The sequence below is a fragment of the Embiotoca jacksoni genome, unplaced genomic scaffold, assembly GCF_022577435.1.
Source record: "Embiotoca jacksoni isolate LCO1_2020_lvr unplaced genomic scaffold, fEmbJac1.0.p SCAF_23, whole genome shotgun sequence".
Lineage (NCBI taxonomy): Eukaryota > Metazoa > Chordata > Actinopteri > Embiotocidae > Embiotoca > Embiotoca jacksoni.
This window is the reverse complement of record NW_027185374.1, coordinates 874,208-891,754: the sequence shown is the minus strand read 5'-3', so window position 1 is coordinate 891,754 and position 17,547 is coordinate 874,208. Positions and strand designations below refer to the sequence as shown.

Below are 17,547 nucleotides of genomic sequence, written 5' to 3'. Positions count from 1 at the left end.
AGAAGTGACCGTGGATGATGGTAAGTTAAGTTATATGACAAGAATTAAGGCGAAATGTGTCCGGAACCTGTGAACGAGTCGCTTCCGCTCACCAGCGTGAGACCCGCGGGCGGGCCGCCGTGTTACTGTCTCTTTAAGGGCGGCGGGCTGCCCTGTTGTTGCCGGGCTGGAAACCCCGTACTGCCTCTGAAGGGACCCAAGATGGCTGACTACTCACGGGGGGCACTTAGCAGTTATCTGAGCGAGACGTCCGAAATGAATGGCGAATAGCGGTGTAATGTAAAGCGAAACCTCGACGCAATTGTACAACTCAGATTCGTTGGTTCGCATACTTGTTGGGATGCATTAATAAGAGCGAGGAGACGGCGGTCCGTCCGCGGCCCCGAGCCAGAACATGGCGGAACACTTGGGGAAGAAATAGCAGCTAACGCTAGCTCGCTGGCGTATTATCTGAAGGAAAGTAGAGACGTTGTTCCGGTGTCGAAAACGCTGCCTGCGGTCCGAAGGTGTGACGTGATGCTGTCGGTGCCCAAATCCGGTCAGTTTGCTTCAAAAAACAAAATAGTTTTAACATTGAAAACGTGCAGCGGAGGCAGTTGGGTCTGCTAGCTTAACGCGAGAGGCTAACGAGCGGACAAACTGTCCGAACGAGCAGCGGACGCGTTTTTATTCTTATTTCTTTGATTCGTTCACAGTCGTTGATTCTTCTGAAGGATCCTCATTCAGAAGAGTCAACCTCTCAGTCGGCCTTTTGTTTCGGTCGGTTCACACGTTAGCGGAGGAGAAGTTCGGATATTTATATTTACAACAAGGAATCGATCGAGGAATCCTTCCTTCCCTCCTTCCTTCCTTCCCTCCTTGCACCCCCCTTTTATTTTAAAGCTGCTTCAAAACCCTGTTCTCCTGGGTGCCCCCCCCCCACCACCTCCTCCACCCTCCATCATTAAGTGTGTATTGGAGAAGTGAAGAGGTGGCGTTGCTTTGTGAAGCCCCGTAAAAAAAAAAAAAAAAAAAAAAAAAAAGCGGAGAAGAAGGTCCTGGGAGGAGGAGGAGGAGGAGGAGGGGGGAGAACCGGTGACGAGCACCTGCCAGGATGACGGACACTCGCCGACGAGTCAAAGTCTACACCCTCAACGAGGACAGACAGTGGGACGACCGTGGGACAGGTCACGTGTCCTCGGGCTACGTGGAGCGCCTGAGAGGGACGTCCCTCCTCGTGCGAGCCGAGAGTGACGGTGAGTGAAGCCCACGTGATCACCTGCATGTTGTTATTTATATATATATGACAACAAAGTGCACACGTGTTTATCCATCTGTAATGCACACAACGTTTGATTGACGTGACGTTTGATTGACGTGACGTTTTGTAACCTGCCCTCTGGGTTTAACTTGAAAGGCTCTCTGCTGCTGGAGTCCAAAATCAACCCGAACACGGCCTACCAGAAACAGCAGGTCGGTACCGACGTGCTGCAGAACACGGACCTCCTTTCCACCGCCTGTCGGTTTGTAAGTTGTCTTGAACCTGTTTTTTCTTTTGAAAAGGACACGTTGATAGTTTGGTCCGAGGCGGAGAACTACGACCTGGCGCTCAGCTTCCAGGAGAAGGCTGGCTGTGATGAAATCTGGGAGAAAATATGCCAGGTAACTACACCTGTTGGTGCCGGTCTGCTCCATCCGTGGATGCATTTGACATGAAGCGTATTCCCGGTGAGAGGTTCTACATCTGCTCGTATTCTACGTCACCCGTGTGTTCGGTTCCTCCTTCAGGTTCAGGGAAAGGACCCTTCGGTGGACATCACCCAGGATGTGGTGGACGAGTCCGAGGAGGAGCGCTTCGACGACATGTCGTCGCCGGGTCTGGAGTTACCGCCGTGCGAACTGAACCGCCTGGAGGACCTGGCCGAGCTCGTGGCCTCCTCGCTCCCGTCGCCGCTGCGACGTGAGAAACTGGCGCTAGCTGTGGAGAACGAAGGGTACATCCGCAAGCTCCTGGAACTGTTCCGCGTGTGCGAGGACTTGGAGAACAGCGAGGGACTGCACCACCTGTACGAAATCATTAAAGGCATCTTCCTGCTGAATCGTACGGCACTCTTCGAGGTTATGTTCTCAGACGAGTGCATCATGGACGTCATTGGTTGTCTGGAGTTTGACCCGGCGCTTCCGCAGCCGCGGCGGCATCGGGAGTTTCTCACTAAGACAGCCCGCTTTAAGGAGGTGATCCCCATCTCTGATCCTGAACTGCGTCAGAAAATACACCAGACGTATCGGGTGCAGTACATTCAGGATATGGTGCTGCCCACGCCCTCTGTTTTTGAGGAAAACATGCTGTCCACCCTGCACTCCTTCATCTTCTTCAATAAGGTGGAGATTGTGGGCATGCTGCAGGTAAGAACAGCACACGTGTTATGAGGTTTACCGGCGCTGGATTTTTCTTGTATCGTAACATTTTTAAGACGCGTGTATGCAACCCATTTTTACCAAAAAAAAAAAACCTGCTCGGATCAAACGATACAAATATATGCGAGTTTAATACAAACCGACTTTACAGCAAGACAAACCTTTGTTTGTCTGTAACTGTTGATGCACATGAAAATCCACATGTAGCAGAATTTTATTTTCTGAAATGATGTTGGAATATAAACTCAGAAATTACAGTAATTATAGGATTGTACGCAGGTTTTTTTCTTCTTTTTTTGCCTGATTGTGCTTTACCCAGTCTGAGATTGTCTGCTAGTCTTTTATGGTCATGTGACCTTTGTGTTTTTATACTGTGTCAACTCAGCAGTGTTTATGTATGGCAGTCTCCATAGAGATAGAGAAGTGTTGTGTAAATCAGTTATGCTGCGCTAGAGGAAAACGGAAACGGGCACGCTGTTGACTGGGACACTGTTGTGTGGCGTTGTGATGGCAAACACTTCTGATATGGACCTTTTCTTTCTCACTTCCTATGAGGCACTGGTGTCGAGCTGAGATCCAAATGTTTGCTCAGTGTTGTCTTCATTTAAACTAGATGTAGGCATCACCAAATAAAACACATCCCATCAAACATGTTATTCTCAGCAGACTAAATGTATTCTGCAAAAGTTCTGAGAAACTAAGTAATGACATGTATGGTTTTGATTTCTGGTTCTGGATTGAATCTAATGAGGTAAATTATGTCACAGTTTTACTGTCCTTCAAATCATTGGAAAGTATGGTGAATTTGATTTGTTAATGATTATTTGTATCCAGATGAACAACAGTTTTGTTATAAATTTAGCCGACACACAATTGAAAGTGTGAGTGTCGTTGCTGCTGACCTGTCGATCATCTACTTAATACTCATCTCTTCACACTTCACATTCCCTTTTGATGTCAGGACGATGAGAAGTTCCTGACAGACCTCTTTGCACAGCTAACGGATGAGGCGACAGACGATGACAAAAGACACGAGCTGGTATGCCAGAATTTAATCTGAGATTATTTATTAAATACGCTTCTACTTGTCTCTTGTTTCACGGAGCCCTCTTTGTTTATTCCTTACAGGTAAACTTCCTCAAGGAATTCTGTGCATTCTCACAAACATTACAACCTCAAAACAGAGACGCCTTCTTCAAGACATTGTCAAACATGGGCATTCTACCTGCACTAGAGGTCATACTGGTGAGTGGAGCAACAACAACAACAACAACAACAAACACTGTAACCCAGGTCATTGTTTGCTGAGACTAGAAGGATTTGGCTTTTGGTATCATTAGCTTAGGTAAGGTCATAAAATGTGCTATCCATCTGCTGATAAATTGAATATTTAAATTAGCGCTGCAAGTAATGATTATTTTCATCATCAATTACTCTTATCGATTATTGTCTCTATTAATCGGTCAGTTCTTCGGTATTTTAAAATGTCCGAAAATGATGAAAAATGTTGATCAGTGTTTCCCAAAGGTGCAACCTAAAATGTCTTGTTTTGTTCGGATCAAAACATATTGGGTTTATTATCATGAAGGACTAAAGGAAATGCAAAATATTTATTTTAGAAGCTGGTATCAATAAAAAAAAAAGACTCAAAGATCAATTATCTAAATACTTGGCGATTAACTTTCTGTTATTCGATCAATTGATTAATTGACCAATCGTTGCAGTTATAAGTTAAATCAGGGTCATACTCCAAAAAGCAAAAAAACAAGCCAACGTCATCAGCCCATTTATTCATTAACAAACGGAACAACACTCGTGGGTTTGCCAAAGATTGTTTACAGCACAAAATCACCCTGTTGAGGAAGCAAAATCCACTTTACCTTCTGATCATTGTGGCATTAAATTGCAATGTGATGTGACTGAGGAAACAATTTTATTTGTATTATTTTTGTTTAACAGAATGGCATTACAAATTGTAGTTTTCAGTTTAAGGGTGTTTCAGTGCTGCCTCTCTTTCCACTTCTCCTATGAACCATGACTCGGCATTTTTTTTCTTGAACAAGTCAAAAGAATTTACGCCACCATAAAACAAAATAAACACGGGTTTGCTCTGTATAATGTGAAGCATTGAGCATACATACAGTCGTTGAGTACATACGAGAACAAAAACAATCATCAGTGCTGCTGCTGCAGGGTATCGTGGTAATATTCGGCCTGAAGAATAGCAGGACGCATTTTTCTGGTTTGGGGTTGTATTGCAGCTGAATTCTCCTCCCAAGTCTTGTAAGACACTTTTGAATGGGTGTGACTAATACCTGGTTGTATTACCTGTCAGGAAGGTCAGCCCTTTGCAACATAAAGATACTGTTTCAAATGTCTAGTTTAAGAAGTAGCATGGCCACATTCCCCATAAATTATCAGGATGTTTATAAAGCAAACATCCCGAGTTATACAGATGCAAACGAAGAATAACAAGTTCATAATCTGAAAAGAGGGGATGCTTTCGCATTCTATAAGTACTGCTTTTCTTGCACAGATAATGTATATTACTGGCAATAAAGTGATCTGATCACAGTTAAACAGAATTGACTCCCAAATGCCAAGTGTGCACAGTTGGATTATATCTCGTGGTGAAGACAACAAGGGTCGACTTCATTGAGTTTTGACAAAGAAATTAGTTTGATAGCTCTCGAAAACCTCAGCAATAACTTAAAAGACATGAACACAAAACACTACAAGCATCATGATGGTTTTGGAATTGTACCTTTCCTTTTCTGTAATGTTAGAATGAACAGTTTTTGCTTTTACATTTTCAGTTTCAGTTTTCACATGTCAGTGGAAACGGTTATTATTTGCTTTCACTACACCAGCGTCTTCAGAAAAACAAACAAGAAAAGTGAATCTGATACAAAAGAAGAGATTAGAAAACCAAAACACCATTTTTTTTAAACAGATCAAGGAAAAGCATCTAAACAAAAGCATAACGGAGACTCGGATAGCAGGTGGATCACCAACACATGCTCACGTCTGGAGATCTGTTTTCTTGTTACATGTAACATGCGTGCAGCTTTGGATTTACACACATCTTTGAGAATAATACCTGCTTCCCACAACCTTCCTCTCCTCACACACAGTTACAAGTTAACTGAGTAGACGGGAAGAAATAATCTGAGTGAAATGTAATGCAATTCTTTGAATTCTCACTTTTGTTTCCATTTGTTTTAAAGAAAAGACTACTTATCCTGCAGATAAAATTCACTATTTGCTGACAAAAGCTTTTTTTTTTTTTTCTTTTCTTTTTTTTTCTTTTTTTTTTTAATCAAATAGGGAATGGATGATGTTCAGGTGCGTGGGGCGGCCACAGATATCTTCTCTTATCTGGTGGAGTACAACCCCTCCATGGTACGAGAGTTCGTCATGCAGGAGTCACAGCAGAATGACGACGTGGGTACATGCGCAAAGACGGGTTAAAATAAAAGCAGATTATATTCATTTATCACAGGTGAATATGTAAACTAATAATTTTGGGCCTTTTCAGGACATCCTTCTGATCAACCTGATCATAGAGCACATGATCTGTGATACAGACCCAGAGCTCGGCGGGGCAGTGCAGCTAATGGGCTTGCTACGTACTCTGGTGGACCCAGAAAACATGCTGGCTACCGCAAATGTGAGTTCACATGCTGCTTCTCCACACATCAGTTTGTATCGACAATGATTCGACAGTAAGCCTCCCCAGAATACTTCTGCGTTGTTTGCTCAGTTCTGAACCAAACGAACCAAAACCTTATGGTCTAATGTTCATGATGCAAAAGAGAAGGAAACAAGGACATGGTGAGGTCTTTCTGTGGCTAAGAGCGGTGGTCTAAATGCTCAAGTCCCACAACTGATTTTAAACTCGAAAAAGAGAAAAATATGATCCGTGTGTGGATTTGAGCTTTTAGAACAGATACAGTAGTCATATCAGGAAGGGGGGGGGGGGCACATTGATACTGGCTGATTTTCCTGCTAATCAAGTTATTATCCAGTAACTGAAAACAAAATCGGTGCCACCAATTTAACAGGTTGGGCCAGATATCTGCACCCTCACTGTTGTTTTAAATGTTGGGAACTGGGAAAACATTTGTTGCAATACATTTCCAAGTCATTCAATTAAGCAAACATTTGTTGTTGTTTTTCGTTCCAGAAAACAGAAAAGACAGAGTTCCTGAGCTTCTTCTACAAGCACTGTATGCATGTCCTGTCAGCTCCACTGCTGGCCAACACCACAGAAGAAAAACCAAGCAAAGGTACTAAATATCTTTGAGCCGTGTGTGCATGCGTTGTTGTTGTTGTTGTTGGTGGTGGTGGTGGTAATTTTGTCAACAAGTGTTCTGTCTTTCTTACTACTTTCCTTCTCCTGTAGATGATTTTCAAACATCCCAGTTGCTGGCCTTGATTTTGGAGCTGCTAACATTTTGTGTTGAGCACCACACCTATCACATCAAGAACTACATCATCAACAAGGATATTCTCAGGAGGGTTCTGGTGCTCACTGCCTCTCAGCACGCCTTCCTGGCACTATGTGAGTCTCGTATATATCCTCACTTAGATCTCTTAAGTCTTAGTGTCTGTCAACCCGGACAAAATCTCGCACCACTAACATTTTAAAAGTCTGTTCTGTCAAAGAGTTTGGAGCTCAATATTGATTTGTGTTTCTGCATGCACAGGTGCCCTGCGCTTCATGCGGAGGATTATCGGTCTGAAGGATGAATTCTACAATCGTTACATCATGAGAAACTTTCTCTTTGAGCCCGTCATCAAGGCCTTCCTCAATAACGGCTCTCGCTACAATCTCATGAACTCTGCTATCATTGAGATGTTTGAGTACGTCCGTGTGGTGAGTATTCCCTGAGCACAGTTGCAATTTTTCACAACTGCTTGTGCCAGAAACTGGATATTTACATAAGCCATATGGTACCGAATAGTCACTTTATTAATATATCTGTCCATGTCTGTTCAGCCTTCTGAAAACATCCAGGTTTAATATTATCAGCATAAAAATCATAGTTAGGCTTCAGAACTATAAAACTGGATTGTCGCCTCATGCTTGACTTCGTCAAGTTGGATGAACATGTTTTTTTTTTAAATTTTACTGCTTGTTTTATTTGTCAGCGGGTTTTTTGTTGTTGTTGTTGTTTCTTTCATATATTCGATTTTCTTTTCTGTTCTGTTGCTTGTCTCCTCAGAGTTGAGCAGCATGTCAAACCTGAACATAGAACTTCTTAAAACCAGTCATGTCATAGTGCTATAAGGATCCCAAGGCTTACTGGAGTACATACACTGATTTAGAGATTTCATTTCGGGACAACATATACCTCAACTGATCTAATCAGTTTGATCTAATCACTTTCAATCCATACAATGTGTTATCCATTCATTTGAACCCGTTTGGTTAATCTGCCTTCTCTGTTTGTCTTCCTCGCTTATTTTCTTTGTTCCTCCCTCCACCTCTTCCTCCACCCGGCCTCTCTCCTAAACTCTACCCTTCCCATCTTTTTCTCTTCGCATACTTTCCCCCCTCCTCCCACTGCGTCTCTGTTCCCCCGCTCTCACCTCCCATTGCTCCCAGGAGGATGTGAAGTCTCTCACAGCTCATATTGTAGAGAACTACTGGAAGGCTCTGGAGGATGTGGACTACGTCCAGACATTCAAGGGCCTAAAGCTGCGATATGAACAGCAGCGAGAGAGACAAGACAACCCCAAACTGGATAGGTGAGAAAACCAAGGCTGCAGCGCTACTACTCCTGTTACACTCTCACTAGTTATGTAATGAATGATACAACCGGTCGAGTCTGACAATTAATGGGAAAAGACTGCGACGTCTCCGATACTTCATATTGATCAGCTGGAAAAAATGACCAGTATATTGTTTCTCATACATTAAATGTTTTCTGTAACCATTCGATTTTGTCAAATGATAGTGAGTTTGAGGTATTGGCCATTTTTTAATGTTTTTTTATTATCATCTTTTGAAAGTTCCCCTGTGCACCTGTACTGCACTGACTCTTTGAAAACACGTGTTGTGTGACATGTTTTCCAGAAAAACACAGCGTGACCACAAATGACTGAGATTGAGCACGAACCAGTTTCTCATGTTTGACTCAGTACACACACTTCAATCAGAAAGTGGAAACTCGGTAGAAGACATCACTCACGTTCGTTACTGTGGTGGGGCAACGATGCCTCTCCATCCTGCTTTTAGTATTTCCCTTTTTTTAAACCATACGTTGCTTTCGTGATGTCAGTTTTTTCCTGCAGTTCTTAAAAAGGCTCAAGTTCATATGAATTTGATGCCCTTTTTTCAAACAAATGCAGTGCATTTTATTATACCAGTTTTTGTTGTTGTATATTATAGATTTTTTTTTTTAATGTTGATGACTCAATGACCTCATGAGGAAAGCTGCTTATAAGCACTTTCTTTGATGTGTTTTACAATACACAAAGTGCCAACTTATTTAAGAATATACAAGATCACCGAGCTGCGCTTTATTTTCTGCAGCATGCGCTCCATCCTGAGGAACCACCGCTTCCGTCGCGATGCACGGACATTGGAGGATGAAGAGGAGATGTGGTTCAACACGGATGAAGATGACCTGGAGGACGGCGAGGCAGTGGTTCCTCCTTCTGACAAGATGAAGAGCGAGGAAGACCTCATGGAACCGATTAGCAAGTTCATGGAGAGAAAGAAATGTGCGTATGGGAAAGCAGTGTTTTCTACTTCTTTGGGGGTGAAACTGGGCTTCGAGAGGATCACATGCTGTCGTTATTACAGGACAGGATATTTTATTATGTTAATGGTGCAGCTGTTTATGCAGGGGCTCTGTAGTCACGCATAAATGACAGGTTGTACGATGGTTATATCAGAGTTAAAAAGATTATTGAAAGTTCAGAGCCTCAAAAGAGCAACTACGGGGAGAAAGTCCACCATTGCGTTGTTGTTGTTTTTGCAGTCATGTGCCGAATAAAGTGACAAAATAAGGAGCATATAAAAACAGGCAAACTTCTTTTATACTGAATATAAATTGGCACATTCAAGATGCAAAACATGTTATGAAATTGGTTTGGTTCCTCATGATGGTACTTAAAACACAATGAATCGCTCAGAAACAACCGTTTCTATGTTCTGGTTAGCTCTGTTCAAAAAGACTGAAGTAGAGCTGCGTGTTGTTGTTCTAGAAAGCTTCTTTTTTTTTTCTACAGTCACACAAACCAGAGGATGTCTCGTAAAGGTCTATCCTGGTTACAGTGAACGTCATTAAATGCAACCCCAAAGTAGTAAAGAAACTTGAATGGAGAGAATGACCATTTCTTTTTCACCTCACCTTCTCGACCCCCAGTGAAAGATACAGAGGACAAGGAAGTATTGGGGAAGTCGAGCTTGTCGGGCAGACAGAATCCCAGCTTCAAGCTTTCTTTTGCCGGCTCGACTAAAACCAGCCTGTCCAGCCCCCCTTCATCTGCGTCATTCAACCCAGGTTCTCCAGGATCACCAGGGTCTCCGGGCTCAGGGGCACGGAGCTCCCCCCCCACCACGACTGTAACCACAAAGGTACCTGCGAGCATTTAAAAGATTTAAAGGATGAACGTGTTGGTCTTAAACATGTGACAGTCCACTCATTGCTAGCTTCTCCTATGATGTTTTTTTGGGAGGGAGACGAGCGTTTTAAGGACAAAGTTAAAAAGTATTTTTTTGCACACTGTCTTTGCTGTTATGAAGACTTCTTAACTGAAAGGAAGAATTTGGTGAATGCTGAGCTCTGACTATGAATCTTCACACTTCTACTGTTAATTTTCACACAACTCCCACCGTCCCTGTTGTGTATTACAAAAACTTGTCATCACAACCAGCATGTTATCGGACTACACTGATTTTGTGCTTGTCTGGCTTTATATAGACAGTTGAAACATAGAGGGTGAGAGAGATTCAAAAAAACCATTTGATTTATAGGTCAAGTACATTCATCAAAGTTAATATCAAACAATGCACAAGAGATCCAAACAAGAGGGAAAAAAAACAACAAAAAGTAACAAGATCAGACAATGCAGATGTTTTTGGAGACGGTTGGTTGACCACTAATGAGGCATTTTTTACTATAGAGCACTTTTCCAGCTTTAATCCGTTTCTGTACGTGATAGATTAGTTTTAGAGTTATGAGGAGACTAATGTTCATCTGAATTAAATGAAAACCCTGGCATATAATATTTGGTCATGATGACTGGGTTTACGCTGTGTCTCTCGTCTGCTTCAGGGCGGTTTAGTGGGACTGGTGGACTATCCCGATGATGACGAGGAGGAGGAAGACGAGGAAGAGGATGGGGAGAGTAAAGAGGAACCTCTGCCACCTTCAAAGAAGTCCAAACTGAGCTCCTAAAGAAGCATCGCTGTCTCAGCTTGTGCTCCGCTCAGACAGTTCCAGCGCATAGACTTCACACAGGAATGATCAAACTTGTAAACAAATTGAATGAATGAACGAAAGGCACCGCTCACCGCCAGCGGCTGGCCGAAAGAGGAGCAGACTGTGAATGGATATGGAGCCTCCTCAGACTAGCCCAATTCATACAAGTGCCAATCAGGAGACCAGGAGTAAAAATCCGTCTGAAAAGTGGAACAGGTGAGTGAAAGTCGGGGGAGAAAAGATCTCAGCGGACTCGGACAGCCAGAGACAGTTTGGTAATTTAGCAACTGGAGGAAAAGACCACGTACTAAAAAAAACACACATGTACACTTAGACTGAAATCCCACAGAGCTCACGGGCTCGGACCATAACCCACTGCCCCTCCCCCTCCCCGCCCCCCACTCAGGGAAGGACATCACAGCGGCCCAGATGGGTTGGCCAATTCAGACCCAGAACCACCACTCGCATCCCCATCCTCTCCTCAGAATCCACTTCCTTCCTGTTCCTTTCTACTTCGTTTCTCCTCTGCTCTTGTTCTCTCTTTGTCTGTTGCTTTTTGTCCCTTTTTTAAGTTAGTATATAGGACCAGATGGGAGGCAGCATGTGGCAAAGAGCTGTCCTTGTTGTCGTTTGATGATGTCATCAGTGTCGTGTTTCCTCAGCGGACGTTGTTTCTCTGACGAGAAAAAAAGCCAGCAGTTTCTTCATTATTTTCTTTTTTGTTCTCTATTTGTCTCTCAATCTTTCTCCTGTTTTTTGTAAATGACAACAAAAAAGACCTGCCTTTAAAATGTTCAGGACGTTTTCAGTCACACTTGAACAGGTTTTTAAAGACCTCAGTAGGTGAGCTAGTTTTACCCTTTTTGCCCTTTGAAACTGCAGATTTTTTGGAGAATTTGTAATCCCGTCTTGATTAAAGATTGAGTGGAATTCTAGATGTGATGAATTTTGTCATATCTTCTCATTTTGTTCCTTTTACATGAGTGTACACTTAGTTGTTCGGAATATTTGGGACCATTAAAATGAACTTTGCTGTAAGATGTCCTACTACCCTTTGTCCTAATAACTCGGTGTTTCTTTGCTGCATCTCACTTGTTATTGGTTGCTCATGGTTCCTGTCCACCACAGTTCTGTTGGGTTCAACACGGTTTCCCCAAACGCCAGAAAAACTGAAGACTGATCTGTAATTCCACCTCAAAGCAGTAAATGTTTGAAAGGTGGATTCATGATTAATATGATAACAACTTGAAACAGTCAATTTGTGAAACTATGTAGTTTGCAGATTTGATTGCTTCGTTGTCTTTCCCTTCTTCACTTATCCTTGGTGTTTATTTCATGCCGACCATTTAGGTCTTTTAGAAAATAATGACTTTGTAAAAATCCTTTTTTTTTTTTTTTTTTTCCTTTTAATTCCCGAGTTCCTCGGTCGCTGATGTCCTTATAATCCACCAGGTGGCGCTTTAGGTCCTGGAGAGAATTGTTTTGAGAAGTGAGTTGTCCTCCCTCATAGGTTATTTCTCCTGCACTTTGCAGTGCTTACAGTGAATGTGTTTGGCACGGTGTAGTTATTTACAAATGTTTATGAAGTGAAATATGCTGTGTGCATTTGAGCCACCTGTTCTTGGATGACCTCTTCACAGTGTTCATAATCCTGCTTTGGTGCTGTTCTTACTATAATCTACCACATGGTGTTTCTGTTCTCTTTAGAGGAAGTCTGTAAGGCGGTGAGCAGACCGAGATCCTCTTGGTTTGATATAAATACGACAAAGTGATCGGAAAAGTCTCGGCGTACAACGGCAACATTATTAAATCAAATACAAAGTTCAGATTGAATATTTAATTGCAAAGTAGACTCTTAGAAACTGGTCTTCCTCAGGTTGAAACTAGTATGTGTTGAAGTGAAAGGTTATATTTTAAAGTGTGCTATTTATTTAGATGGTTGACAGTTTTCTACACATGACTGCGATTCATTTGACCTAAACATTGGAATGAGTAACATTGTTTTGGTTACAGTTACTGTTATTCAGTTTGAGAACAGGTATTGTTGACATGCTTTTATAATTCCATACTTTCAGCATCACAAATCAAAGCCGCAGCACCCGGAAGACTTGAAAGTGTTTGTTTTTACACCGAGTGAAAATAGTTTATAAAAAAAAAATGTCAGCACCTCCCAGCTTATGTGGTCACCTCAGTGGGAGTTTGAGTTCAATTCAAAACAAACAGCATCAAGGCCACCAAGAAGTCACTGTGTTGTCCCTCCAAGTGCATTGTGGCCTTCTCAAACATTGCTTATTAATTAAAACCCAACAGAAGAGGATCACTCGGTGCCCAGCGTGCAACGAGAGCCGTCACACAACGCCTATTAAAGCTCCCATTCACATGAAAGCCATCTCCAGACAACAGCAGCTTTTGAAGAGCAGCCCTCCCTGCCAGCCTCCGTTTGCTCCTCAGCAGGAGTGTGGCAGAGGTGTGTGTGTGTGTGTGTGTGTGTGTGTGTGTGTGTGTGTGTGTGTGTGTGATCTCCCCTCTTTGCCACTGGAGAGACCAGCTTGCTCCTGGTGCCAGCCACTGCTCCACCAGAATGCCGGCTCCACTCCCCGTGCCAAGTCGCTCACCCGGCTCTGCCCGCCTGTATGTCTGCCAGGCTGGAGAGTCCCCATCAGGGACACTGCTGTCCAGCTTCCTGCTGGGACCATGAAAAGCCTCTTTGACAGCTCTCTTGATCGGCTCGGCTCCCGAAGCATTCGGTCTGCCAGTTATCAACTTTGTCTGCATTGATCACATCAGTAGATTTCTGTGCAAAAACTATCACTCATAATGAACTGCTGCACACACCACTATACAGTGTGTGTGTGTGTGTGTGTGTGTGTGTGTGTGTGTCTAGGATAAATTGTGTGCGTATTTTCATTAAAAAAAAAAACAATAACTGCATATTGCCAGCAAGGGTGAAACCAAGCGTTATTCTGTGGTTTCCTCTTCAACACTTTGAGTTAATTCAAACACCACATATTTCATTACCCTGACAACAGAGTGGTTTTGATCAATCTATCCAGATTGCACTTTACTGTATCCCATTTGGTCTTGCATGACATTTATATTTGAAAATATGTTGCAGATGTTCAAATCAACAGTTGACGAAACAAAATCACTTTCACACTTGTACCTGAGCTTTTGACCATATCACAGGGTCATCACCAGCCGACCGGGTTAGCTCAGTTGTCCCGTGAACAAAATGTCTTCACCTTCTATGATTTACGGCCCCTCTACTATTTCCAATTCACGTGGGCTTAGAATTTGAACAAGGCCAACTTAAGCTCCACTAAATTGCTTTTTCTGGAGGACCATTTTTATGTCAGCAGAGCAAGCTCACACTGCTGACACTGACCCTGTGAAGCAGTCAGGAACTTCAGAACAAACAAGGAAGAGAGAGCAGGTACGTTTTGAGGATGATAAAAACAGAAAAGTGACATTTATTTCAAATAGAAAGTCCCTCATGTAGTTTGGGGTCATAGATAACCATATGCAATATAATCCCTATCAATCAAAGTGCACTACACACTTCCAATAAATTCAAAAGAAACACAATCAGGTTTTTTTTACACCAGTCCTGACTCCAAATTTAGTACACATGCACATTATTCTCATATATTGATGTTTTTCTTTCATTTGAACAACTTTTGGACGCTCTCAGACAGGTTTTGATTTGTTTTGGACCTTATAATCTACATGCTTTATGTTGTTATGAAATATAATGTCGAAGAATCAGTTGGATCCCGTTAAATGACTTAGTTTAAAGATCTTGTGTCTCTACAATGAAACACACAAATATGATTTGTACTTAAGTAGAGGCAGTATGACGGGCTAGCCCGTAGGGGGCGATAGAGACCACTGAGGGAGCCAAATCTGCAGCAGATCGGTGAGCAAGTACATATCTTATTTGAACTGCCTGCAAGCAGCAGTTAGGTTGACTTGTTTGAAATGAATGTCCATTTAACTTTAGTTTGCGCCCAAATATTTTTCTGCATACGAGTAAAACAACTTTAACTGATCGAAGGATGAATAAAAAGAGAAAACTGATGCTCTAATCCCATGTAACCAAACCAGGATATGAAAAAGGAAATGTGGCACACATGCGGTTTTCGGAAACCCAGCTGAGGTTGTCAAAACAACCGCACAAAGTCCACCTTCATGTCTCCCTACCGGCCGGGCGGCGCTGCAGACAATGACCTGTGTTTCCCGGCACAAAGTGCTCTCTGTGTCCGCCGGAGCTCCCCCGCTTTAATGGGGGTGATTGGCCGTGTTCAGCACAGCACGTCCGCCGCTGTGTGTGATTAATCACCGCGTTAAACGCTGGAGCTGAGCGTCCCTGAGGCGGGGGGAGGGAGGGAGGGAGGCCGGCAGGCCGGCAGGCCGACGGGGACCCCGGGGCAGCCGCGACGCCCCGGGTCAACTTCCGTCGGTAGCAAAATGAAAGAGCGGAGAAAAGTCATCATCCGTCACATCTGGCTTACATTAGGAGGAGAGGTGAGATACAGTCACGAACAGAAGTCCAGCACACTTCCCACATGAGCTTCTCTTTTTTTGAATTGGTGGCTGACTGATAAATTAAGTCTCCAAAACGACCTCCCAATATCACCATCATGTCTACATAAAAATAATGCACCATTCTTAACCACAAGTAAGTTGGGCCTTTCCCTGCTTTGAAAGCCACGAGTGATGCTATAGTCATTATAATCCTCCTGACTGCAAAGCTATTTTCCTTAAATGTATCTAAAACTGTAAACTAGTGCAGTTGCACAATTTTGACTTGATATGATGATTCATTTGTTGGGCAGAAAAGTAATCTGCAGTCATTTTGACAATTTAAGATGCTATGAACCAAAAGTTGCCAGCGAAAGCTGCTAGAAGATGAAGATACTGGAGGTTTACGTCTGAAATGGGTCCTGGATTGAGTTTACAGCCACATTTTGCAATTTGTTGGAATTTCTTGACCCAAAAACGGCTAATCTGCAGGTAAAGTAATAAAAAGTGACCGCTCCTCACAAGCTGTTGCCTTATCGTAGACATGATTTCAACCACAGAGCGGTTATAGATATACATATGTCTTCATTGAATTAAAGCCTTTTCAGAGCAGAGTGAAGATGTTTTGTCAAATGAAACCGTTTTTATCTTCATTATCCTGTTAATCATCCTGTGACCTCATATTTATCCTGGGACCTCTTGGAGTTTCCACATCCCGAGGTCGGCTGCTGTTATCTTATGCCTTTTGACTCCTCATAACTTGCATCCGCCACGGCTAAACAGTCAAGTTCAGAGCAAATACAACTGCCCCTAAACGTGCACCATAAACCAGCAGAAAGCTCATGCTTCCTTTGTTTCTCGGTAGCAGGCCGCGGTCACTTCATAACTCTTGTGGCTCTAAATCAGAGATAAATAATGAGCTTTCCCATTGAAGCCGTGGGAAGTGGAATAATTTGGGGCCGATCTGCCATTGCTAAATGTTAAGTGGCTGGTATTGTGCCGCAGCATGGGGCACAGGAAACATGGATGTGACTGCAAGGGCTCTTGGGCTGCGTGTTAAATGGAAATGTCACAGTGATAAAGAGCGCACCTTCCGCACCCAGGAGCTGTGTGTGTGTGTGTGTGTGTGTGTGTGTGTGTGTGTGTGTGTGTGTGTGTGTGTGTGTGTGTGTGTGGGAGTGAGATGGGTTGGACGTGTACTCAGGAGGCACTCTGTAAATCCACACTGAGCTGCAGATAGCTGCTCACACTCACTGACACACACACACACACACACACACACACACACACACACACATGTGCGCCACACACACTTGGATCTATTCCTAGAAGCAGCGCACTTTCCAGGACTTTACGTTTAATGGTGTTACAGTAATGCGAACTCACACGTCGGAATCTAGCAGATAAAATCCCCATGTGCGTACATTTCTGCGTCTCTTAGAAGCACGTAAAGCTCACACTGAATAAAATATAACCAACTTCAGCAGCCCTCTGGGTACGTATAGTGTCCCAAACTGGAGGTGTTGCTGAGAAATGAGGCTGAGCAGCAGAGCGCTGGGAAACACAATGGCTTCTGTGAAGGAAAACGCAGAGAGAGGCAGACATCCAACATGTAAAAATCACCCAGGGCAAGAAGGTGAATGACTCGACCGTAATGCCTGAGCTATTGAATTTACCTCACGTAATGTAGCATGAATGAAGCCCTTAAAGGTATCAGTTTCCAGTCAATAAACAGGGGAATCGGGCACATGGTTCAGTGGGAGTTGAACATGTGGGGCCAGTCTCACGCGCACGCATACATCCGATACCCAGCCAGGATACTACTGTGTACATTAAACTCACCATTCGACTTAACAAATCAAATCTCGAGCTATATGTTAATGTCTTGGCAAGCCTTTGGGTTCTGGTCAGTAACACAAAACTAACCAAACAGAGCTGTTCCCAGATACAGTAGCAGTCAAGATGGTGTTTGACATTCACAATTTGTGTCCACTTTTGTCTCCAGAGACTGAAAGCCTGTGTATAATCAACACTGTTTGATTTTCTTCTTCTTCTTCCTCGCAGCCAGGCCTGATGGCTCCCGCTGCTGGAGTGTCTGAGGCTTTGACGGCGGCTCTGCGTCGTGCCAGGCGGCTTGTGTGGTCAACGGGCGACCGGGGAGGACGTCGGGGGAGCGAGAGTGGCTGCGGGT

General features: G+C 43.3%; 1 protein-coding gene across 2 annotated transcripts; it reads left to right on the top strand.

Moving 5' to 3' along the window:
• Positions 1-172: 172 nt before the first annotated feature.
• On the top strand, positions 173-11,873 carry smek1 (SMEK homolog 1, suppressor of mek1 (Dictyostelium)). 2 transcript variants are annotated; one of them, XM_069158118.1, is made up of 15 exons: positions 173-1,235; positions 1,397-1,452; positions 1,543-1,641; positions 1,768-2,385; positions 3,359-3,436; positions 3,526-3,642; positions 5,725-5,841; positions 5,936-6,067; positions 6,584-6,686; positions 6,803-6,961; positions 7,107-7,276; positions 8,012-8,151; positions 8,939-9,129; positions 9,777-9,988; positions 10,689-11,873. In XM_069158118.1, exons 1-15 carry the CDS (start codon positions 1,094-1,096, stop codon positions 10,809-10,811), a joined length of 2,457 nt encoding a protein of 818 aa, XP_069014219.1. In that variant the 5' UTR covers positions 173-1,093; the 3' UTR covers positions 10,812-11,873. The 2 variants fall into 2 exon arrangements, with proteins under 2 accessions (XP_069014219.1, XP_069014218.1); XM_069158117.1 differs by having other exon boundaries at positions 8,009-8,151.
• Positions 11,874-17,547: the final 5,674 nt, after the last annotated feature.

Excerpts from the sequence above, each read along its gene's own strand:
- smek1 (XM_069158117.1), top strand. The coding sequence starts at position 1,094 with ATGACGGACACTCGCCGACGAGTCAAAGTCTACACCCTCAACGAGGAC. Across the intron at positions 6,068-6,583 it reads ACATGCTGGCTACCGCAAAT|AAAACAGAAAAGACAGAGTT; the intron begins GTGAGTTCACAT and ends TTTTCGTTCCAG. Across the intron at positions 6,962-7,106 it reads GCACGCCTTCCTGGCACTAT|GTGCCCTGCGCTTCATGCGG; the intron begins GTGAGTCTCGTA and ends CTGCATGCACAG.